We start from the raw sequence: 24,173 nt of genomic DNA on the forward strand, positions 1-24,173 counted from the left end.
CTGCTTCGCTCGGCTCTGGAAAGCAGAATCCTGGGGAAGGGGATGCGCGCCCCGAGAGCAGGAGGAGGAGGAAGGCCGCCGCCCCCGCCGCGCGTGTCATCATGGAGATGGAAGAGGCCTTCTCTCTGGTGGGTCAGATGGGCCCCTTCCAGGTCTGGCTTTGCGTCTTGCTGGCCGCGCTGCTCCAGGTGAGATAGGCTCCTGGGCGGGCTGAGGCAGACATCTCTTCTCGGGGGGCGGGAGTTGTGCTCGGATGACCCATCAGGAAAGAGCCGCTCCAGTATTGGGCAGGTCGCGGTTCGCAGCGCAGTGCGATTTGCGTCAGGAAAGAACGTATTATTGTGTCCTGGTGGCGTGAAGTCCCCGCCCGCCTGTGCCGGCTGAACGAACACAACTCTCAGGAAGAATGTGGGGAATTTAGGGGGCACTTAACAGAGCAAGGTGACGGTTAAAAGGTGTGCTGTCTATTTTAAATGGGATACGTAGCCCCGTTATCTATAAACTGAGAGTACCTTTTTAGGCAGGTTGCACTAGCTTAGAAATTGAGGGGAAATGTATGTTTTTTGTGCAAGGCATTGAGCATACCTCTAAGTGGTCATCTTTTCTATTTGGAAGCTGGCAAAGTTGGTGGCAACTTCCTCAGCGTCTGTGAGGCTGAGTTCCCAGAACAACAAAGACAGATACAGCCTCATTAGCAAGTCCACTACCTTTTTCAGTTCTCAATTCAGAACTGAGATGGGAGCAAAGAATTTTCTGTAAGACAGTTCATTTTGACTAGGATTTTGGTTTGGTTTGGTCACTCAGCCCAAGCAAATGCTTTGGAATTCCAGACGTATATATCTTGCTACCCTATCTTTGAATTTATCAGACCTAATTTGTTAGAGGATCCTTTAAGAGGATCTTGACAAGCTGAAACAATGGGCAGAAACCATCAATATGAATTTCCACTGGGACAAATGCAAAGTTCTGCACTTAAGTAGGAAAACTCCAAAGAATGATTGGTAGGAGAGCCATACTGGGAAGCAGTACACATGAAAAGCATGTGGAGTTGTGCTGGATCACAAGCTGAACAAGAGATAAAGATGTGAGACAGTTGCAAAAAAAAAAAAAAGCAAATGTAATCAGGGCTGCCCCAACAAAAGTATAGCATGAAGGTTAAGAGAAGTCATCCTTCCTCTCAATTCTGCATTGACCAGACCACACCTGGAATATTGCATCCAGTTCTTGGTCACTAAATTCAGGAAGGACACTGACAAACTGACTCTCCTTCATTGGAGGTATTTAAATAAAGGATAGATAGTCATTTCATGGAGATGCTGTAGTGGATTCCTGCACTAGACAGGTGATTTCCAACCTTTATATTCTGTGATAATTATGACTGAGAAGGCTTAGTTCATACAGAAATGGTTTATCAGTATCACATCTGTACTACTTTAGATTATAGGCAGGAGCTCTTCTTTATTTATTACTGGTGCCTTTATGCTGATTCTGTTGAAAAAATCAAAGTGGCTTACCAAAGATATATGAACAATAATACCAAAAAAATAAATATCAATGTACTATATAATCCAGCATTAGTAATAATAACAACAGCATGCCAATACACATCCCAAGTAGATACTCTAAATGCCTATCTAAACAGCCAGGTATTTAACAAACATTCTAAATATTAATGGTGAAGATGCAGATCTTAGTTCCAGGAGTAACTGATTCCACAAGAGGGGAATTCTTGCAGAGAATGCTTGCCTCCAAGTCCCCTCCTGCAGCACCTTGCAGGGTACTGGCTAAGCACTCTGCCAGCATAACTTTGATGGGCAGATTCTACATGGAGCAAGCAGTCTCACAGTTACCCACATCCCAACCATTTAAGACATTATAAGTTATTACCAGTACTTTGAATTGCATCCAGAAACAAACTGGCAACCAACTCATCTCCCACAGTGATAGTGTTGTATGACAATATTAGGATTTTCTATTAGTAGCTAGGCATAAGTAACTGTTGCCATTGGCTTGTGTTCTAGGAATGGCCACTACTTCTACCTGCTCTTCCATTAGAAGCTGTGAATCCAGGAGAATCCCTATGTCCACTCCTTCTGAGGGTGCAAAACACCATCTAGAATAATTTTGGAGCTATTCCAGAATTAGTTGGGTTCTGAATTAACAGCCTCTCTGTCTTCTTTGGGTTAGGGTTTGGCCTAATTTTCCCCATCCAGGCCATTAAAGCCCCCAAGCCATGAGGGAATATTCTTCAGTATACACACATTTCTTTCATATAAGAAGCCACCATGTCAGGGGCAATTTTGTAATTGAACATTGATTAGATACACTCTTACGAGATGATAAAGCAGCTGAGCCTCATCCTTATCAGAGCAAAGGCACTGTCATGTTCTCATTCTAATGTCTGGTTAACATTGTAACGTTTCACATGTCATTCTCTGTTCCGTGTTCCTTCACCCGGGGTTTTTCCATTCTTTCGCCCTCCATTGTTTTGAGGGCTTGGAATGCATGTTTGGGTTTGCGCTCCTGTTCAAGGTTACTTTCCCAGGCGCGTCTAACGGCTTCCAGCACCTGGGAGGGGGAGCGTCCTGACGGGCGACGGGGCGGGACCTGCTTACAAGCAAGGCTTTTAAGTTTGTATTTGGCGCGCTTTTGCTCATTCTCAGCTTTCTCTGTATTTGCATACTATTCCTTTAATAAATCAGTTATCTTTAAGCCCGAGCTTGTGAGACTGAGTATTTGGGTTTAGGCAATCGTTACAGGCACTGAGTCCAGTATTCAGGGCTTTTTCTGGTAGAACCTTCATCTCCCCTTTCAGCTTTAAAACCTTAGAGAATATGTTCACAGAGAATGGAATTGTCATATTAGAAAAATAACTATACATGACTTTGAAGTATTCCTCAATTAGCATCCTGTTGGTTCCAGTATGGCAGAATTTTATCCAGCAGGACTCACACTGATATATCCTGCTTTCTGTTTCTTCTTCACTAGAGAGTTTCTGCCTTGACTTGCCTATCTTCCTAACTTGTATTTTATCCTCAAGTTTGACTGAGGACGTTTCATGCCACTGAATTGCCCTGGAGACCTCAGTGATGGAGTGTTCTGGAGGAGAGATGGGCATGCTTGCTGCATCTATCAGAGTCTACTTAAAGAAGCCATTTTTCTTCTAGGGCTCTCATGGTAGCAGCGGGATTCCAGCCATATATGAATTAAGGAGATGCTGACAGCATAAAACAATAATTGCACATCTCCAGTTCCAAACATTAAGTTCTTTCCTGAAAAAAGGGAGAAGAGGAGGAAAAAGGATTGAATTATAGACTGGAAGAGATGGGGCTATCTAGACTATAATATATTAGTGGAGAAATCCAAATTAACACATCCTGGGCAGATTTATTTATTTATTTAATTTGTCCCAGCCCATCTCCTTCCATCGGTGGACTCTGGGCGGTTTACAATAAAAATAATAGATTAAAACAGCAATATGTCCAAGTGGCAAAAGAATCTGACACAGCCTGTATGTGGGAGGAGTGGTCTAGGATAGCAGCCATCCCCATGTAGAACTATTCCCTTCTCCGCCCCAAGCGAGGCAGCAGAGCCAGGTCTTCAGACTCCTCCAGAAGGCCAGGAGCGATGGGGCCAATCTCACCTCTGGGGGCAGCATGTTCTACAGGGCGGGAGCTACTGCAGAGAAGGCCCACTTCCTGGACCCTGCCAAATGGAGTTCTCTTGCAGACAGGGTCCGCAGCATGCCCTCTGTACGATCGGGTGGGACAGGCTGATGTAATGGGGAAGAGGTAGTCCCTCAGGTAACCTGGCCCCATGCCATGTAGGGCTTTAAAGGTGATAACCAACACCTTGAATTGGACCCAGAAGCAAACCGGCACCCAGTGCAGCTCGTGCAGCAGAGGTGTTACACGTGCCCTTCTAGGGGCACCAAAAACAGCCCGCGCGGCTGCACTCTGGACCAGCCGGAGCTTCTGGATACTTTTCAAGGGTATCTTGAAAATGGCTATCTTCAATGACTATCTAGGCTATGTAAAACACATCCATTAGGAGGAGTTTACCACTGTCAAACTGATTTAGTGTTGGGACATGTTTTCTAATAATTTATTATTCTGTGTCCTGCACTCTGGAACAAAACAGAGTAGATCTTGATCTTTTTCTCTGTGCTTTACTTTCAGGTATATAATGAGCACTATCATATCAACCCTCAGTCCTCCCTTCAAAACGCTAGAATTCCCAATTCATTTAATCTCTGCTCATAGGACTTAATTTGTTCAGTAGAATTCAATAGAATTTAAAAGATAGGAAATTTTAAACCACCCTCTGTAATTTATTCAACAATGTAAAATTCATCCATTCTGTAATTAAAATAGTAAAATAAAAACTAGAATTATTAAGAGGCCTGGGAAAATGAAAATGTCTTTTGCTGGTATTGCCTACAAGGTAGAGAAACTGGGCTAAACACATTCTGTGCTATGATGTGAGTTTCAGACATAGATATCACAGCTGGAAATGTCTTCTGTTTGGACTTCATCTGTCTAATAATGGAAGGACATGACTGAGTATATTAATAGAAAACCATATTTTGTGGGCAAATCAGTTGAAGAAAAATTGAGAAGTAGAAAGCACATGGTTTAAAATGTATGAGCCAATTTTTTTGGTTAATGTTGCGTGTTTGTTGAGTAAAGGCTTTTCAACTATGCATTGAGCCCCTTTGTCCATTGAGTGTATTCTTCCTATGTAGTACAAACAGACCAGGAAGTCTGAATGACCAGATTTTCCCATTTCACTCAAGCTGAGAAGCTGTGATTAATGAGAGGCTTCCTTGTTGATCACACTTCGTAAGGGCTTCATGGGCAGGCAAAGAATCATTCATATCTTAGTGTGGACAAGTTGTAACTAAAGTATCCAAGAGTTTGACTTGACAGTATTTGAAGTCCAGTATAATCCAAAAGGCAAAAAACTATCAACCTTTGGTGTTTAAAGAAATTAGTTATTTGAATGCCTGAATGTTGTCTGTTTATCTGGCATTGATCTTGATGTTGCATTTTTCTCGTTTCAGCTCTATGTAGCCAGTGAAGCAATCCTCATTGCACTAGTCGGAGCAACCCCACCTTATCACTGGGATCTTGAAGGAATATTAACTAATCAAAGCCATAGTAATAACACAACTATTGAAGAAAGTGGAAACTTTGGAAAGTGGCTCCTAACAGCCAATGGGAGTGAGCTTCATAAATATGTACATTTTGGCAGCAATTTTACATCAATAGCCTCTGAGGTAATGAAGTAAAGTGATTTCTGTGGAAAGGCTGAATATTATAACCTTAATATTAGAACCTGGAAGTCATAGATAGCAATGTTGAGCCTTTGGAGAAAATTCAAATCAAACAGTAAAATGATACTCTGTTTCAGTTGTTGTTTATTTGTTCAGTCGCTTCCAACTCTTCATGACTTCATGGACCAGCCCACGCCAGAGCTTCCTGTCGGTCGGCAACACCCCCAGCTTCCCCAGGGACGAGTCCGTCACCTCTAAATATCATCCATCCATCTTGCCCTTGGTCGGCCCCTCTTCCTTTTGCCTTCCACTCTCCCTAGCATCAGCATCTTCTCCAGGGTGTCCTGTCTTCTCATTATGTGGCCAAAGCATTTCAGTTTTGCCTTTAATATCATTCCCTCAAGTGAGCAGTCTTTTATTTCCTGGAGTATGGACTGGTTTGATCTTCTTGCGGTCCAAGGCACTCTCAGAATTTTCCTCCAACACCACAGTTCAAAAGCATCTATCTTCCTTCTCTCAACCTTGCTTATGGTCCAGCTCTCGCAGCCATATGTTACTATTGGGAATCCCATTGCTTTGACTATGCGGACTTTGTTGTCAGCGTGATGTCTCTGCTCTTAACTATTTTATCGAGATTTGTCATTGCTCTTCTCCCAAGGATTAAACGTCTTCTGATTTCCTGACTGCAGTCAGCATCTGCAGTAATCTTTGCACCTAGAAATACAAAGTCTTTCACTGCCTCTACGTATTATCCCTCTATTTGCCAGTTATCAATCAAGCTGATTGCCATAATCTTGGTTTTTTTGAGGTTTAGCTGTAAGCCAGCTTTTGCACTTCCTTCTTTCACCTTCATCATAAGGCTCCTCAGTTCCTCTTTGCTTTCAGCCATCAAAGTGGTATCATCTGCATATCTGAGATTGTTAATTTTTCTTCCAGCGATTTTAACCCCAGCCTTGGATTCCTCAAGCCCAGCACATCGCATGATGTGTTCTGCGTACAAATTGAATAGGTAGGGTGAGAGTATACAGCCCTGCCGTACTCCTTTCACAATCTTAAACCAGTCCATTGTTCCGTGGTCTGTTCTTACCGTTGCTACTTGGTTGTTATACAGATTCTTCAGGAGGCAGACAAGATGACTTGCTATCCCCATACCGCTAAGAACTTGCCACAATTTGTTATGGTCCACACAGTCAAAGGCTTTAGAATAGTCAATAAAACAGAAATAGATGTTTTTCTGAAATTCCCTGGCTTTTTCCGTTATCCAGCGGATATTGGCAATTTGGTTCCTAGTTCCTCTGCCTTTTCTAAACCCAGCTTGTTCACCTGGCAGTTCTCGCTCCACGAATTTCTGAAGTCTACCTTGCAGGAACTTGAGCATTACCTTACTGGCATGTGAGATGAGTGCCACTGTTCGATAGTTTGAACATCCTTAAGTGTTCCCCTTTTTTGGTGTGGGGATATAAGTTGATTTTTTCCAATCTGATGGCCTTTCTTGTGTTTTCCAAATTTGCTGGCATATAGCATGCATTGCCTTGACAGCATCATCTTGCAAGATTTTGAACAGTTCAGCTGGGATACCGTCGTCTCCTGCTGCCTTGTTATTAGCAATGCTTCTTAAGGCCCATTCAACCTCACTCTTCAGGATGTCTGGCTCTGGCTTGTTTCAGAGGCAACTATAATGTCCCAGAATAGTGAGCAAGCTTTTAAAGGACAGAAACTTAGTGAAGGACGGTAGAGAGGATCACTTGAAAAAGCTTTTATTCTCTAATCACCACCACCAGTGAGGATAGGAAAATTCTCAGCCATTGGCTTTGCCTTCATAGAAAGAGCAGGAGGTTTTGTCTTTACTGGAGATTCTGTCTTTATCTCTACAGTGGTATCTTTTACCCTCCATCTGGGAATGTGGGAGATAATGAGAGACAGTGACTGCCTTTTTTTTCTGCGTTAGGAGGCAAAAACAGTTTCAGGAGAAAGTTCTTGCACTTTTAACTAAGTTATTGATGACCCAGGTAGAGCCAGGTTGTCGAGATTAGTAGCCTAACATGATCTCTAGCCTGGACAGCCTGGCCTCAAAGAGCTCCTCAGCTGGCAGCATTTCCTTCTCTTCCTCCTTATCTCATGAAAGGAGATGGGCTAAATGTCACCACAAGCAGAAAAAGCACAAAAGCAGAGACTCTGCCTCCAATGCCAGGCTAAGAAACAGATCCTGCCAAAGGATTGACCAACCAGTTGAGGGGAAATAACTAAAAAAAATATTCCTTTGGTATGTTTGCTGACCAATTTTTGCAGTCCTGAAGCCCAGCACACCATACACCCTTTTTATTGAGTCATTTTCACTAACCTATGCATATGATTTCTTTTCCTAAGTGAAGACTTTTGCATTTGCCTCCATTAAATGACATTCTCTTATTTTTCAGCCCATTTCTCTAACCTATCAAGATTATTTTGAATTTTGTTTCTGTTTCTGTTTCCTTAAGATTTATCCTGCCTTTCACACAGGAGCTCAAGGCAGCTCCCTCCTGTTTTTCTCCCCACAACAACCCCTATAAGATAGATTAGGCTGAGAGTGACTGGCCCAGTCACCTTGTAAGTGTAAGAGTACAAAGCCCAATATAGAACCTTATGATAGCCCATTCAGTACCGTTTCATAGTTTGAAGTGTAACCATTGACAGGCACTTTTTGACTACAGCCACTCCTTGTTTAGGTACTACCTTGATTAGGGACCATTTGCAGATATGACAGTAATAAAAAATTCATTTTCTGATCAATGCGTGCATTTATGACCAAATTTTGTGCGCCTGACAACAACACAGTTGTTACCCGGAATGAGGGTAACACTGGCATAGTTGTATGAGCGAACTTTATCTAAATGAGATGGCATCAACTAGTGATCTTCACAGAGTCTCTCTCTCTCTCTCTCTCTCTCTCTCTCTCAGTCATCTGTTCACTTAGCAACCATTTCGCATAATGACCTGGTCATTGGAATGAAATTCGGTCACTAAACAAGGAGTGGGTGTACAGTCTTTAAGGCAGCTATGTATCCACATCAGTCAACTGTTTCACAGATTTTGAAGGCTCGTATTTTAAACTAGTAAAATATTACTGGCGTGCCTGTAACATATTTTGTCATTGCTCAGTCCCTTGGCGGCTTCTGACTTGTTGATACCAAATGGACATCATTTTGCAAGAACTGTATGCAGCAACTGCTTCTCTGTCATCAGTGATAGTATCTAACCACTTTTTCTTCTCTTGGCCTTTTTTAAAATTGCCTTCCATTTTTCCAAGCATCAGGGTCTTCTCCAATACTCTTGCCTTTACATTGTACATCCAAAATATTTGAACTTTACTGTTAGTGCTTCCACTGAGCAATCTGGTTTTACTTCATATAGTACTGAATTATTTGTTCTTCTTGTGGTCTAAGATATTCTCAACCGTTTTCTCCAGCAACAAAATTTTGGTGCAAATTATATTTTTTCTTTACATTTTTTTTAATGCTCCCATCTTTTTTACTGAGTCTATTCCTTTTGAATAAATTGTAGCCTTTTAGGGTTGTGTGACAATCATGAATATCATCCCACCGAATGTCAGTGATACCTATCACATTATATTTGTCTTCCTGAGTTAGGATCACTACTTTTTCCTTTTCCCCCCCCCATACTCTGCATTGCTGTAGACACATCTGAGTTTTGAGCAACCTATTGATTTTTTTGTGGTTATACTTTCCTGTAGAAATCTAAATCTCCATCCTGGTCTTCTTTTCTTGGCCCAGTCCTTGGGTGCATGTTTGGTTCTGGATTTTTGCCACACGCATCACCCCTTTTGTTCTAATTTAAATCCTCTTGGTGAGACTGGCAAGGCATCTAGAGAAAAGGAAATTGTTAGTGGGTTTGAACAGTTTTTATAATCTTTCTATCACATCCTGGATATAGACATCTAGAAGACAGCACAGCTCTTGTGATGTCATATTCAATCTGCATTGGTTTCCTCTTAGCAGGAAATCAACTACCACCCTATGTGCCTCCCTCTTCTTTCTCAAGGTGGCTCTTGGGTTTCTTTGATCCATAGGGGGCCAAATGTTTGCTCAGATGGCTGTCATTGTCTTCTAGGGAGAGTACCTGCTACTGGTTCCTGAGCTCCACTTGTTCCTGACCTCCTCTTGTTCCTTGAGTCACATGCTTCCATATATTTGTCTTAGCCAAAAGAATTTTTCCTGTTGTCTTCACTGTGCCTTCTGGAGAGTTTCAGTTGTCTTGTTCAGGAATCTCTTGCCTTGATGCATTTTAGTGAGGCAATGCTTTCGTCAAATCCCTTCACTTTCTCCTCCAATAATAAAAGAAAGTGTGCACTTGTAGCAAATGCTGTTTGCATCCTCTTCAAGGCAGGAAGACAAATGTCATACACACTTTGAAGGTCATGGTGATGCTTTCCTAATCCATGTTGCTTGCTATCTCCCCTAACCAAACTTCTATGCAGATCTTCCCTGTTTGCATGCTGTGGTTATGAGCTCATAGAAGTTGTCTCTCTGGGTGAGGAATAGCCTGGACTGAAAGATGAAGATAGGGAAAGAAAGAGAAAAAAAGAAAAAGAAATATGAAAAAAGTTCCTCCCCCTTGATCTCAAATGCCAGATTCCAGTTTGTTCTTTCTATTTGCTCACCTCGCCAAACTCCTGTTGGAGGTGTGAATCCAATGACACTGACTCTTAGCACCTCTTGACCTGACCACAAAGGAACAGTAAGGTGTACATAGTTAAGAATTTACTCTCTGTCCCCTCTTTTTTTTATAACTCTGCCTGTTCTACCTGTCTAAAAGATGCTAATTTACTTCTGCCTTCGTTCCGTGGTGCGCACACAGACACACACACCATGCTCTTGGACTCGCTTTCCGGTAGGATGTTGCTAGGTACTAGATCTTGTCTATCCCTGTAATGCATTTCCAGTAAATAAATATCCTGTCTGTTATAGTTATAAAACCTGTTTCACTAATTATTGTTCAAGCCAGATAACAGCTGTCAGGAATGCTCTCTCGCAAACACAGAACCTCCAACACATCCCATGTCCACTGTCAGTTAACTCCTTTGATGTTGTATAGCTTCTGACCTCAGCTCTAATAGCCATGAAGTTGGATGTCAGTCCCCTGGTGCGAGAGCAGAAACAGCACTCCCTCCTCATTGATATGAGTCATAGTACTCCAAGATTTCTGTCGAAGAACAGTGTTGATCAGCAAGTTTGAGTTGTTACTATTTTGCAGGGGTACATAAAAATAGCAAATAGTTTTGGATTAATGTTTTTAGTACTAAATTTAGCTTTAAAAGGCCTTGAAAAATGGAAAGTATAGGAAAGCATAAATAAATGCAACTATAGACATTACTTTATTCACTGAAAAACATTAACTCCCATTCTCTTTTATGGAGGGTTTGTTCATTTGGTGGTTTCTGCATTTTCTGAGTCTTTATTTACAGTCACAATTGTAGAAAAATGAAAAAGATTGCCCTAAAATCTAGGAAATTTAACCACTGACCACCACCATCTCTCCCTCAATTTGTGTTAGGTATAGCTAACGCTAATAGCTATAGTCTAGATAGCCTTGCCTGCAATTTCAACAGTTGTAGTGATGGCAGTGGTGAGTTTATTCTCCAGAGGTATCTGATAGCCAATACAACTCACAGCAGTTCTAAGCATGTATTAATCTTTGCTTCCTGAGTCCTGAAGAAGGACCCTTAGCATTTTCCCCAGCCCTGGAGCTTCATTTGCCATGTTTGATAAACAATAATTGGGCCATCTGAATCTGACTCTTGCGTTGTTCTTCGAAGGTCAGTTTTTAGAAGTGCTTGCTTCCCTAATCACTTTATGGTGGAGCATAGGGATGCACGTGAGGATATTGAATGAAACTTGGTATGATAAGCAATTCAGGTCCTTTTCAGTTTTCATCAGGAATGCCAACCTGCTCTTTTATGCTGTTCTTAGATAGCCTCTCCTAAATAGAATATCTGAAAGATGAAAGATGGAAGGGTAGCTTTGAATATGGTTTAGTTTTCCTCTTGTTGAAAGATGCAGTACTTCTGATAAGAAGATCAATTGGATTTTGCCTAATATTCTCTTTTCTATCCATAGTGGTTTTTGATTGGCAGTACTTCATATAAGATCAGTGTTGCCAGTTCATGTTTCTTTGGAGGTGTATTTGTTGGAGTAATTACTTTTGGACAACTATCAGATCATTTTGGGCGGAAAAAAGTCTTTCTTATAGGTAAGTTGTATAGTGGAAATGTTAGTCTTCTCTGTTTGGTTTAATCTTTGGAAACTGTTATGACCAAGAAAGCTGAGTAAATCTCCAGGTAGCCAAGTTTAGTCTGCTGCTTTCAAAGGAGATCCCTTTGTTGCCAGATGTACTACTTTGTTTTCCAGTCCTTAAGGTGCCTTCTTGCACATGTTACGGAGTTTTCTTTGAGTATGTGTGTTTGTGGAGGAAGCAATAAGTGCAGGAATTGAGAGTCCCCTTGACTGACTCTCTTCTCTCCAGTGGATGACAACTAATTTCTCCAGCCATCACAGAAAAATGGTTGCTGTCTCAGAACTAGAGAGCAGCATGAAAATACTGTTACTCAGGGGTACCCATATTGGATCGAACCAGGTGATTTCCAATGTATAAATCTCCCTGGAAATCACTATCAGACAGGAGAGAAATACTGAATTGGATAAACATATTTTCACTGTTCAATCAAAAAATATTTAAAGGACTCTCAAACATGAAAATATGAAACATTTTTAGTTTTATTCAAATGTGGTATTTAGGTTTTTTTCTTCTTCTTTCCACAAAGTGGGTCATGTGAATTTTCTCAAAAGTTAATCTGAATCAATGTACTTTCAGAACTGAGGTTACTAACTAGTATCTGCCTTTTTTGAGTAACAGTTTCAGTGCATTTTAATGATGTGTTAAAGAATTGTGCTTTATAAGTGTGGCTGATTTTAGGAGAAAAGAACAAATAAAACCAGCATTAAACACTGTGGAATAATTCTAAAGGAAAATTTTCTTTCTCTTCTAGGTTTTGGCCTTGACATTGTATTTGCTGTTGCTAATGGATTTTCTCCTACATATGAGTTCTTTGCAGTCTCTCGTTTCTTGGTGGGAATAATGAATGGTGGCATGTCACTGGTTGCTTTTGTCCTGTTGAACGAATGTTTGGGGACTGCTTATTGGGCGTTGGCAGGTACAGATTTAATGGTTACATTGTAAGACCTACTCTTGTAGCAAATACTCAAGAGGATTCAGTAATATTTAAGAGCTGCTTCACATATTAAGAAATTAGCAGGTAACGCATATATGCATGGATAATGTTAATTTAATAATGTGTGATCTTGTTGCTTGACTTTGTGCTGATGGCTATCCTCACCCAGCAGTTTCATATAGATGTTAAATAAGAGCAGGGGAGACTTGAGCCCTGTGGCACCCTGCAAAGCAGAGGCTAGGGCTGGATCTCTCTCCTTCTACTACACTGACTGGAATCCACCTCCAAAAAAGAGGAGAACCACTGGAGAACTGTGATCCCCTGCTCCCAGCCCCCTGAGTTAATCCAGATGAATACCATGATCAATGCTATCAAAAGCCACTGAGATATCAGGAAGACCAGAATGGATACACTGTCCCAATCCAGGGACTGCCAGAGGTCATCCACGAGATTGTCCCATGCCATCTTAGTACTGTATCCTGGTGTGAAATCTGACTGCAATGGGTCCAGATAATCCCCTTCCTTCAGAAGCCTTTGGAGCTGCAAGCATACCACCTTCTCAGCAACCTTCCCCAGAAAGGGAAGTTGGAGACTGGATGGAAATTGTCTGGTACTGTATTGCTGTGCCCAGGAATGGCCTCTATCTGTGTGAGATACGATTAGCCCTGGCTTCCCTCAATCTGCAAATAGTTTGTAAAATAAATAAATTTAAAAACCCTCGCAAATATAAGATACATGTAGTTTAGTTAGATACCATCAGGTCAGGCTCAATTCCTGGTAACAGTATGGATAAATATCCTTCATGTCAACTTATCCCCAGTGATAATCTGCAGCTCATCCATCAGTGATATCTCTGATCCCAACTATCTACCTGAACCAGTGTGGTCCCCTTCTTCTAACTAAACTTTGCCAAGCACAATCTTTTTCTTGTCCACCATCTGTTTGCATAACACACTCAAAGTACAGGTAGTCCTCAACTTGCAGTCACAATTGGGACTGAAATTTCTGTCACTAAGCGATGTGGTTGTAAAGCATGACATCACGGTGACCCCATTGCTTAGCAATAGCAATCCTGACATTCTTCATTGCCGTCAACCGAATTCCATCAGTCATTAGCTGAGGACCACCCCAGTCCAAGCCATTCCAGGCCTCGTTCCTCCCGGCCCTGAGGCTTGGTTCTTCCAAGGAAGAGACTACCTCCTCTTCAACCCCCCCACCTGCCTATCTCCCCCCATCTCTGCCCTTTTGGCCTCCCTGCACCCCGCCTTGTGGGGTGGTGAGCAGTCCCAGAATTGCACGGCTCTGGAGCTGCTTGTCATGCTGCAGCTCGGGTTTCTTGACACACTGTGGCTCTGGGGCTGCAAGAAGCCCTTTGAGTGTGAAGCCTAGCCCCAGCACAGCGCAAAGCTGCAGCCACCCTGGGGAGCCGTAGCCACCCCAGCCTAGTCCCAGTCAAGTTCCCCTTGCCACCCTGCACTCCGAGGCCCCTGCCTCCCTGAGCTCTGCTGCCCCAGCTGACCTTTGCCATCCTCTTGCTCCCGCTGCTGACGAGGCATGCCCGGCCTAGCCTTTCGCAAGGCAACTGCTGGCTACATGAGGCCATCTTCCCCAGGTCTCACGAGGAAACCGCCATGAGCGACCTAGGGAAAAAAGCCTTGTGCGGCCAGCAGCTGCCTTACAAAGGGCCAGGCTGGACATACTTGGTCAGCAGCGGGAGCAAGAAGATGGCCAAAGTCAGCTAGGGCAGCAAGGGCTATAGAGTGCAGGGGGCCAAAAAGGCATAGATGGGAGGGAGATAGGTGGATGGGGGGAGTTGAAGCACCCCTGTGGTCATAAGTGCAGACAGGCTGCCAAGCACCCAAATTTTAATCATGTGACCACAATGGCCGTAACTTCAGGGACTGGTCATAAGTCCCTTTGTTCAGCACTGCTGTAACTTCGAACAGTTGCTGAACAAATGGTTCTAAGTCGAGGACTACCTGTATGTGAATTTATGCTTGCTAATCATTGCCTCAGGAGAACAGTCAGTCAGTATCTCTTCCAGGACTGACTAGTTGTGCTCCATATTTGTCGACCCTGAGCAGTTGGCACTTTAATTGCCTTTTTCCTGCAGTTCAATGGGTATTTAATCCATACCTGGCACTTGCCTTTTTGACAGCTGGTCTGTCACCTCACTTTCTAGTGGAGTTATTTCCTGAATATATTTTCTCTTCAAATGGTCTTGTCGTTCTCTGATCCTGTTTGTAAAGGGTTTCAGTATACTACAGCCTTTCATTTTACTCTGTTATAGATGTGTGATTGCTCTTGAGTATTCATACCTTAGCTGTAGATTTTTCTTTGACATTTCTGATCTTAAAAATTTATCTCCTTTTCTGCATTTTACTCTATTTCCTGGTGTTCTTGATTGAGAGATCTTTCCATTTCCTTTCCTGCTGAACACTCTGAGTCTGTATTAGTCTTTCTGTGTTCTTTTTATTGCCCAAGGCCTTTATGCTCTTGCCAGTGAGGATAATGCCAGAAGCTTATGCTTCTGTCGCCATCATTCTTATTAGAGCTAGAGAGCTCTCCCACTATGCCACAGTGGTAATCCCCTCTGAGAAGTATATAGTCTACGTAATATATAAAGAAGTTCCAAGCCTGTACACACTCTTGCTTTTTCACACACTTAGGAACGCACATGGAGTATAAGCTTAGAACTTCCTCATGTATGCAAGAACTCATCATATCCTGCTGCAAGCAGCTGAACTTTTTCTGTACATTCAAAACTGCCACAAATCTTCAGTCTTGATATAACATAGACATTATGCTCAAGCTATCAGCGCTGCTGATGTCAAGTACAGGTAGTCCTCAGTTAATGACAGCAATTGGGACCAGAATTGCCATTGCTAAGTGATGTGGTTGTAAAGTGCAAAGTCATGTGACCGTGCCGCTTAGCGATGGCAATTCTGGCAGTCCTGGTTGCTGTCATTAAGTGAGGACCATGTGGATCGTGACCACAACTTCTGACTTCTTGCTGGCTTCCCCATTGAGTTTGCTTGCGGGAAGCTGGCATGCAAGGTCACAAATTGCGATCGCGTGGCTGGGGCGCGGTGATGGTCGGAATTCCAAGGGCTGCCTCTTGTTCAGCGCCATTGTAAGTTTGAATGATTGCTGAACAAGTGGTTGTTAAATGAGGACCACCTGTAATGTTTATATGTAATAAATATGATTCTACCCATCACTGTAGATTTGCCAAGGTGCTATTTGGGAATGGCAGATTTGGATTAAACTAAAGGTTGTAAAGTTCTATGACTGGACCTTTCTGTTTCCATTTTCTCTGAATGTGCATGTTTCCTCTTCCCTCTTGTGCTTGTTTCTGCCTCTGTCTTAACTTGTACCCACTGCTGTTCTCATTGCATTTTCCATATTTCCTTATTCATCTGGTTTTTCACACCTGTCTTTGTTCTGTTTTTGATTTCGTACTTTAAGCTGTCTGCTCCAATTCTCTTCTTCTTAGTCATCTTCCATTTTCCTCCTCCTGTCTCATGTTAATCCTAGGAGCCTGAGCCTTGCTTTTTGGAAGGATCCTATATGGATTTAATTCACACTAAATGTTTAGGGCAATGTATTTGGAAGAGCCAGATATATGCTGTGTATAGTTGAGGTTGTGTTTTATTTATTTTTTGAGAAATAGTTCTTCTTTGGTTTTTTTCCATTTTTTAAAAAAAATCTTGTTATATACAAGTTCACCTTTTGTCCTTATATGGCAATCTAATCTTAGTGTGGCAAAATTTAATATTGAGAAAATGTTAAAACATAGTCTTGAAGTTGGAATATCTACTAAGAGCAGACTTTATACAGCAATGAATGAAATAATTAGAAATGACCACCTTTATGGTTTCTCCTAAAATATATTCTTACAATGTAGTCCTTTAACTATATTTTAAATTAAAATATTTTAATAATTTTACATGTCTATTTTTTTATCCCACCTTTATTTTTTTTATAAATAATTCAAGGCAGGGAACATACCTAATACTTCTTCCTCCTCCTATTTTCCCCACAACAACAACCCTGTGAGGTGAGTTTGGCTGAGAGGGAATAGCTGGCCCAAAGTCACCCAGCCGCCTTTCACGCCTAAGGTGGGACTAGAACTTACAGTCTCCTGGTTTCTAGCCTTAACCACTAGACCAAACTGACTAATACTTTTGCAATAAAACTAGAATGTGTTACAATCACTTTTCTGATACATTTATATTAAATCCTATGTATTATGTGTTCCCTTCTAATTCTTACATCTCAAGAACTACCTGAATGTTCAGCTCAAGAAATGTTTGAATGTTCAGAACATGTCAGGCATCAGTTTGGTGTGAAGTTGTAATTGTCTGTAATGGCAAATTATTCTTAATTCTTGAGTATAAAAGCAGATGTCCGTAATTATTATGGTGTTTTATCTTGTTTAATTAGCTCAGTCTGGTTGCCCTCTTTGCCAACATATCTGTGGATACTATGATGTTCTTTGCTCCCCTGCATAATATGTTGCTTGATTTATTTTGATTTTTTAAAAGAACTTACCAAAAATGCCTGTACTATTCCTCTCCCTGCTAGCTGGGCCTTCAGTGGGCCTGGCTGCTTCTATTCTGATTGAATAACAAGTCTTTTGTTGCTTGGTGAGGAGAGAAAAGGATGACCAATGCTTGATTATTTGTATCTCTGTTGTAACAGATGTGGAAAGGACAGAAAGTAGAGTGGATGGGGCCATGAGCATGTGGGGAATGGATGGACCTGTGGGGAATAGAAGGTCAGGATCATGACAGGAAAGTGGGGAGGTTGAAAATGTAGGTAAGAAGGGAGATGGGGCCATGAAGGATTGAGATTGATTTAGATATAGAGAGATTGAGGAAGAAAGGTGTTCTGAGTAAGTTGCTTGGCATATACAGACAGAAAGGTTGGGGATGAAACAGTTCTCCCAAAATGAGAGATTTGGGAGACAGTTGAGTTAACTGGCATGATGAAGAGAGGTTTGGAATTGACTTGGCTGGCATGCAAATATTTTACCTTCTGTGAATTGAAAATTCTATTGAAGCTAAAGTTAATTCAAAGGAAAATTGTATTGCTTTGAGGTTCATACCTCATTTCTGGATCATGGTCAGTTTCATAGCCAAATTGTCTTCTGGACACAGTAGTTTATCTTATTTAATTGTATTGTGGAGTTTAAAAGTTCAAATATTTAAAAGTAGGTTATCTTAATTAAGATCTGATTTTTATGTTTAAGTCATGTTTCCTGTATCAGGAATTGCATAGAACTAAGGCAGTAGTTGGGGTTCAGGATGCCCTTTGATGCCCTTCTGGGTGCCCTTCAGGATGCCCTTTGAACTTAATTTAAAGTGATCCTGAGGAAGGGAGCAGAAGCCAGATAACAAGGGGTAAGAACGTCAGGCAAAGGGAAGTGTAAAAGGGGAAATCTTATAATAGTGAAGGAATGTAGATCAGGGGTGAATGCAAGATTCTGGTGCCAGCCTCAAGATCGGATTTGGATGATTATTGTCAGTATAAAGTTGGGGGCTTTCCCTGCCTGTGCAAATGTATTTAATTGTTTGCAACTGTTGATGCAGCTTTACTATCTCCTATATAATCCTTTAACAATTTACAGTCTGGATTCTTGGTCTGGTTGGCTGGGAGCCCAGTGATCACTGCTTTAGGGATTTTAATAAAGAAACTTTGTTTTAGATCTCAATTGCTTTGGTTCATATTATAGTGGATTTTTTTCCCATGACAAAATGTTGCTATCTATGACAAGCATTTTGAATGTTGGAATATGCCCATAACAGCCTTTTGTCATGGCATCTACCACTTTTTCAAAGTTTTGAATGTTTTTTGTCTCTCTGTATTTGTTCAGGTAGCCCTCTCTGCTTGTCTATTAAATTAATTGTCACATTAGCAGTCACTGCAAAATGGTCAATAACACTTTTTTCCCTATCTGCATTATAATAGGATCACTTGGTTGCCTCTTCTTTGCTGTGGGAATTGCACAATATGCTTTGTTAGGATATCTTATTCGCTCCTGGAGATTATTAGCAGTGGTGGTTAACCTGGAGGGAGCACTAGTCTTTCTCCTTTCTCTGTAAGTTACATACCTAAACATTATTCTGCTAATAATATGGGTAGCAATTGTCACTGAATAAAAAGAGTAGCTATTTCTCCTCCTTTCAGCCCCCCCCCCATCCTCATTTTCTACAATGAAGATAATTTTGGCTCTTCTCTTGGTATTTATCTTCTAAATTTCTTTGTTTTAATAATTCTCCTTGTAAATAGTTTCCTCTGTTGCACCTGAAGTGTACTATCTGGAATCAAGAAACAAGAGTCAAGAGGTGTTATCTGTACAATTTGCAAGTCCTGCTGCTGTTGACACAGTCTAGGCTGAGACTGTCTTCACCGTTTCCTGTCTTGAACCTAGTCTTGTTTTTTGTTTGCTATATCGAGTTCGGTTCATTCAAGTTAGTTTCTGTCTCCAGATTTCATGAGATGTCAGATGTAGATAACCCGTAGTAGGAATCTGACGCTATTGTTTAGAGGTAAGGTTATAGGTTTAAAGGTAGTCAGAATTAAGACTGCAGACAGATGTAGTATTTTTAAGAAAGTGTTTGCAGTGGATTCCTCAGCAGCTGATTTACTATAGCTCTTAATCTTGCCCTTCCCTTTCTGTATTAAATGTATTTCTGTTTGAATAAATGTTCATTCTTCCCTTTGTCAAATAAGAAAAAATGTATCAGTGTTCTGGACAGTGATGTGGACATACAAGTTATAACCAGCAGGTGGAAGTAGCTAGCTGTGTCTGGGCTGGAAGCTAAAGAGGTTCAGTTAGTACTTGGATTGGGAGACTGTCTGGAAACATCTGAATCTCAGATAGCTTTGGAGCTTGAAGAAAAAAACTTCCCAGAAAAAGGCTGTTGTGAACTGCTTGTGTATTGCTGCCAAGGAAGTTCAATGGGTGTGTCAATGAAGTCACCAGAATTTGAGCTTAGCTTTTTCTCACTACGCTAAATTATTCTGAAAACCAAAGTGTTTTGTTTTGTTTTTTGCTTTTCAGAGCTGAGTCCAAAGGAAAATTTGCTTATGCTTGTTTGAGAGCATCAGCCTACATCACTCTTAATTGTTTTTATCAGTTTTCATTCTTAAAGTAATGAAAGGATAAAACGTAAACATTTGAATTTAAACTAATAGTTTACTCAAGCAACTTGCAGTCAGAATAAAGAAGTTAATCTCTTCTTACTCCAAGTTTAAGGCCCTGGTATCAGAATGGAAACTTTATTGGAAGAATATGGAAAATGGAAACTTTATTGGAAGAATATTTGAAGAAAGGAAATTGCTTTCCATATACTTGGTGTTTAATCCTAAATCTATCTGAATTTTAAATTGCTTAGATAGTTGAATGAAGTAAAGGAAAAAGAGACAGTTCTGATTAAGAATGGTTAAATTTATGATCAACCATTTCTATCTATATTGTTGATACACATTTTTTCAACTAACAGAGCACAATAAATTTATTTATCGACATTTGTATGCCGCCCTTTCTCACAATTCTAGGTGGCTTACAGTGAACAAAATAATTGTTTGTAAAATATTCATAAAATCAAACAACTAAAACTTACAAATACTATTAATAGAACTATTAATAAAAACTGTTCTTTCATCAAGCAGATCTGAATGCCTTCCTGAACATTAATTGTGCTAGATCCATGTTTTGATTATATCTGAGCAAGCTGTGTCAGTGTCCAGTGCTTCTGTCTTCTTGCTTTCATATTGCATGAAATATTCAAAGTTTGTGTTTGCATGTTAAGCATGTTTCTTTAAATGTTTTAAAACAGTTGCATGCTATTTAGAGTTCATGTGCATTGAAAAATTGCAAAATTGTTCCTATTTATTCATAAGATGATGTCTTACTTTTAGTTTAAAATATGTGCATAATATGTTCACCAGCAGCAAGTTTTCAGTAGTAAAATAGCCTTAGTGCTCTCAATGAATGGTTTTTTTCTTCTAGATTCATTCCTGAGTCACCTCGTTGGTTATACTCACAAGGTCGGCTACATGAAGCTGAAGATTCTCTCTACCTCATTGCAAAGAGGAACTACAAGCCCAAGTGCACCTTTTCACTTAAAGTTCCAACTGCATGGAGTTGTAAGGAGTCTTGTAGCATTATGGACCTGTTCCGATACAAGATCCTTTTGGGACGTACTGTAGTCATGCTGTTCATCTGGTATATATGCTACTTCTTGAAAAAGATTTTGGGGGTGCTGCTGTTATCTGGTTACTGAAATATGTCATAAGATAGTCATGTAGAGTGTTTGGGATTTTTTGGGTTTTTTATTGTTCAGCTCTAAAGTTTTTAGCTTGAAGCCATTTAATTAAGAAAAGAGGTGTGGCAAAACTTCTGAGTGGTTTTGGAATATAATGTAGACTATGCTAAAGATGATAATTTATTCCGGAAATATTTTTGTTTCAGCCGTCTCGTCATGGAAAACGGTGACGTACAGAACATGTATCTGGCAACACTAAGCAGACTGTGATTCATCATAACTTGCTATTCCCTGTTACATTTAACATTGGTACACTTTTCAAATCAAGAGAAAAGCAGTCTGCTGGCCTTTGGGAGGCATATCACTCCATTTTAATTCTTAATGACAACACCAGTTTGGTCTAGAGGTTAAGTTGCTGGGCTAGGAACCAGGAGCCTGAGAGTTCTAGTCCCGCCTTAGGCACGAAAGCCGACTGGGTGACCTTGGGCCAGTCACTCTCCCTCAGCCCAACTCACCTCACAGGGTGGCTGTTGTGGGGAAAAGAGGAGGAGGAAGGAGTAATAGTTGTGTTCCCCGCCTTGAGTTATTTATAAAAATAATAAAGGCAGGATAGAAAATAAACAAGCAAACCTCTCTCCCCTTTGAGTCAGCTGGGAATCACTGCCAAATGTGGCCATTTTTGGTACTGAATTTCAGCAGTATGATTTTGGGCCATTCTTTATGCTTTGAGTGGAGACAGAGTTGAGGATGGAAATAGAAAAGGCTTGCCTCCTAAAAGCTTTATATTTCCATTCCTAACTTAATCTACTCCCAGAGCTAATCCTTTAGCATACAGTATGTTCAAGATAAGGTAGGGATCTAAAACTCAGATTGATTTGAGTGTGCCTGAGGCACAGTTTGTTACTTCAAGGGTCGCAACACTGAGCCATTTCATATATTGATATAGAAGTCTCTGGTGAGTTGAAGGGCTTCTTATGCAGCTGATTCCGGGATATTGACTTGACTCTAACACTCCAAATACTGTATCTCCTGTTCCACTCTTAAACAGAGCTTTTATGGCTGCAGCCACAGATGCAAAATGAGAAAGGCCTTCCTGTGACTTCATCATGGAAATAAATAAATAATGATACAGCTTGGAGGAAGTTTGCGATCTTTCCTGGTGGAATGGCAAGCCAGGAGCCTGGCCCCTGAAATGAGCACTGAACAGATGCCCAGGGCCTTACACAAACTACTCATCTCCCAGGGCCACAGACAGTGCTTTGCACATGCCATGCTCACTTCCTTCTCCCTTGCAATTTTATGTGGGCCACTTTTCCCTCCTGCTTCACCCACTGGGTCAAGATAAAAACAAGTGAAAGGAAGAGGAAAAATCACCATCAAACCATCACCATCAAAAAAAAAACTTTCCTCATCCTGCTGTCTTGCACTTTGGAGAAGCATGAAGGACACACATTAAAGGCTACCGTCTGGCCAATCTATAGGTTATCTGTAATAATATTAGAGCTGGTTGGTTTACTGTAGTTACCTGGCTGTCTTTAAGATGACCTGCTCCCTTTCCCTCCTCTCCTCATTTTCCTCTGAGCATCTACTTAACTGTCCCATAATTCATTTGTTTAAACACTCTGCCTATCAAATTAAACTCCACCAGATAAGCTTATGTTAATAACTAGAGCTATAAAGTTTGAGATCAAAATTATTAGCTCCTTATCTTGTCATTACTGTATTATCAGCCAATTGCTGATAAGGAGAAGAATTTAAGAATATTTATCTGGATTGCTTTTAGGGTTTGGCTGATTTCATTTATCTTTAACGATTTGGATTAAGATTATTAAGGTATAACAAATAATAAATGTCTGGTTTGGGGTTTAATATGATTAAGATTATTAAAATTGTTGCATTATCAAGTACATTGGTAGACAATTTATATGTTTTTAGTTTGATCTTTATTATAGTAGCCTTCTCTGCTGTAGCTCCCGCCCTTTGGAACATCCTTCCCCCAGAGGTGAGACAAGCCCCCTCGCTCCTGGACTTCCGCAAAAGATTAAAGACCTGGTTTTGCCAGCAGGCTTGGAATGGGAGGGGGAATAATTACACCTGGGGATGGCTGGCGCCGCGAAGTGATTCTGAGGGGCCTATTACAGTCAAGGACTGATTAAGATCGTTTTGCCATGTAGATTTTATTACATTTGTACTTTTACTGTATTTTTTTATTATAAGGGTTTTGAATTTTAATCTTGTTTTATTGTAAGCCGCCCAGAATCCCCCCACAGGGGAGAGATGGGCAGTGAATAAATTTATAAATAAATAAATAAATAAAATAGTAGACATGGATGAATAGTAGTGGGAAGGAAATAATTAAATAAATGTTATCTTTTGAGGGGGGGAAGTTGATTAGGAGGTGTGTGTGTGTGTGTGTGTGTATAATTTTAATATCAGGGGAGGGAGCAACTGTATTTAGTGATTTTTATAATGTGCCAATGGAATGATTTATAGAAATAATGTGATTTTGGTTTAATATAGAGTAAGGGATTGACTATGGAAAATTGTTTTATATCCTTGTTTTTAAAAGTCAGAAGTCACCTCTTTTGGTAATTAAAAATTTTTTTTTTTCTCTTGTGTTTCCACATTTTTTTAGTTTTTTCTTTTTTTTTCTTTGTAGTTTTTTGTTTTTCTGTAGCTTTTTGCTTGAAACTTAATAAAATTCTTAGAAAAGAAAAGCTATTCTGTTTTGAGCTTGGAACAAAACAGTTCTACTCAAAAAGTTCTGTTTTCCATTGAAACAAAACTTGAAACAGCTTGAGTATTCCATGTTTCAGTGGAACAAAAAGACTAAAAAGTTCTTCATTGGAAAAATGCCATCATCGCTCTGCTCTCAGGCACTAAAAATATCTGTCAGATGATGTCAGGAAGAGATAATGTCAGGGACAGATTTTCTTCTCAAAAGCCAGTTCTAGCATGCCAAGTGAAGTGAGGTACTGATTCTGGTACCTATCCAGAGAGTACCTTTTTCCAAGGAAGATAAAAAGCAATGCCAAAGAAAATTAGTTATATTAAGGGTAACAGGTTCTGCCCATTTTCCTGGACTGTTAACTGTGGTGGCCTCCAGCCTACTCGTTAAACTACCAGGTATCACCCAAGGATCACATGGCTGTATCGCACATCCACAAAGACACTGCCTTGAATTAGTGAAAGAGAGTACTTTAGAATGAGATTCCAGAACATAATTACCGTATTGTGTCACTTCATGCACTGATTGCATTTATATAATATTGGAGAAGTTCTTAAAGCTGTACCACAGTATATGGTTTGACACTATGTTAGTTACAGGATTGCCTCCTCTTCAAAGAGATGGCATACCATACTCATACATTGTGGACCTCCTACCAACATCTTTTAA

The 24,173-nt window shown here is 40.6% G+C and overlaps 1 protein-coding gene across 1 annotated transcript in view; it reads left to right on the forward strand.

The window, feature by feature from the left end:
- The first annotated feature begins 61 nt into the window (after positions 1 to 61).
- The window catches only part of SLC22A15 (solute carrier family 22 member 15), a 48,429-nt gene continuing 24,317 nt past the window's right edge, over positions 62 to 24,173 (forward strand). Inside the window, exons 1-6 of the mRNA XM_063294584.1 lie at positions 62 to 188; positions 5,063 to 5,278; positions 11,389 to 11,521; positions 12,318 to 12,482; positions 18,474 to 18,603; positions 20,521 to 20,736. Of these exons, the coding sequence (XP_063150654.1) occupies positions 102 to 188; positions 5,063 to 5,278; positions 11,389 to 11,521; positions 12,318 to 12,482; positions 18,474 to 18,603; positions 20,521 to 20,736 (947 nt within the window). The 5' untranslated portion in view covers positions 62 to 101. The remainder of the gene's footprint in view (positions 189 to 5,062; positions 5,279 to 11,388; positions 11,522 to 12,317; positions 12,483 to 18,473; positions 18,604 to 20,520; positions 20,737 to 24,173) is intronic.

Source organism: Candoia aspera, chromosome 2 (assembly GCF_035149785.1).
Source record: "Candoia aspera isolate rCanAsp1 chromosome 2, rCanAsp1.hap2, whole genome shotgun sequence".
Classification (NCBI taxonomy): domain Eukaryota; kingdom Metazoa; phylum Chordata; class Lepidosauria; order Squamata; family Boidae; genus Candoia; species Candoia aspera.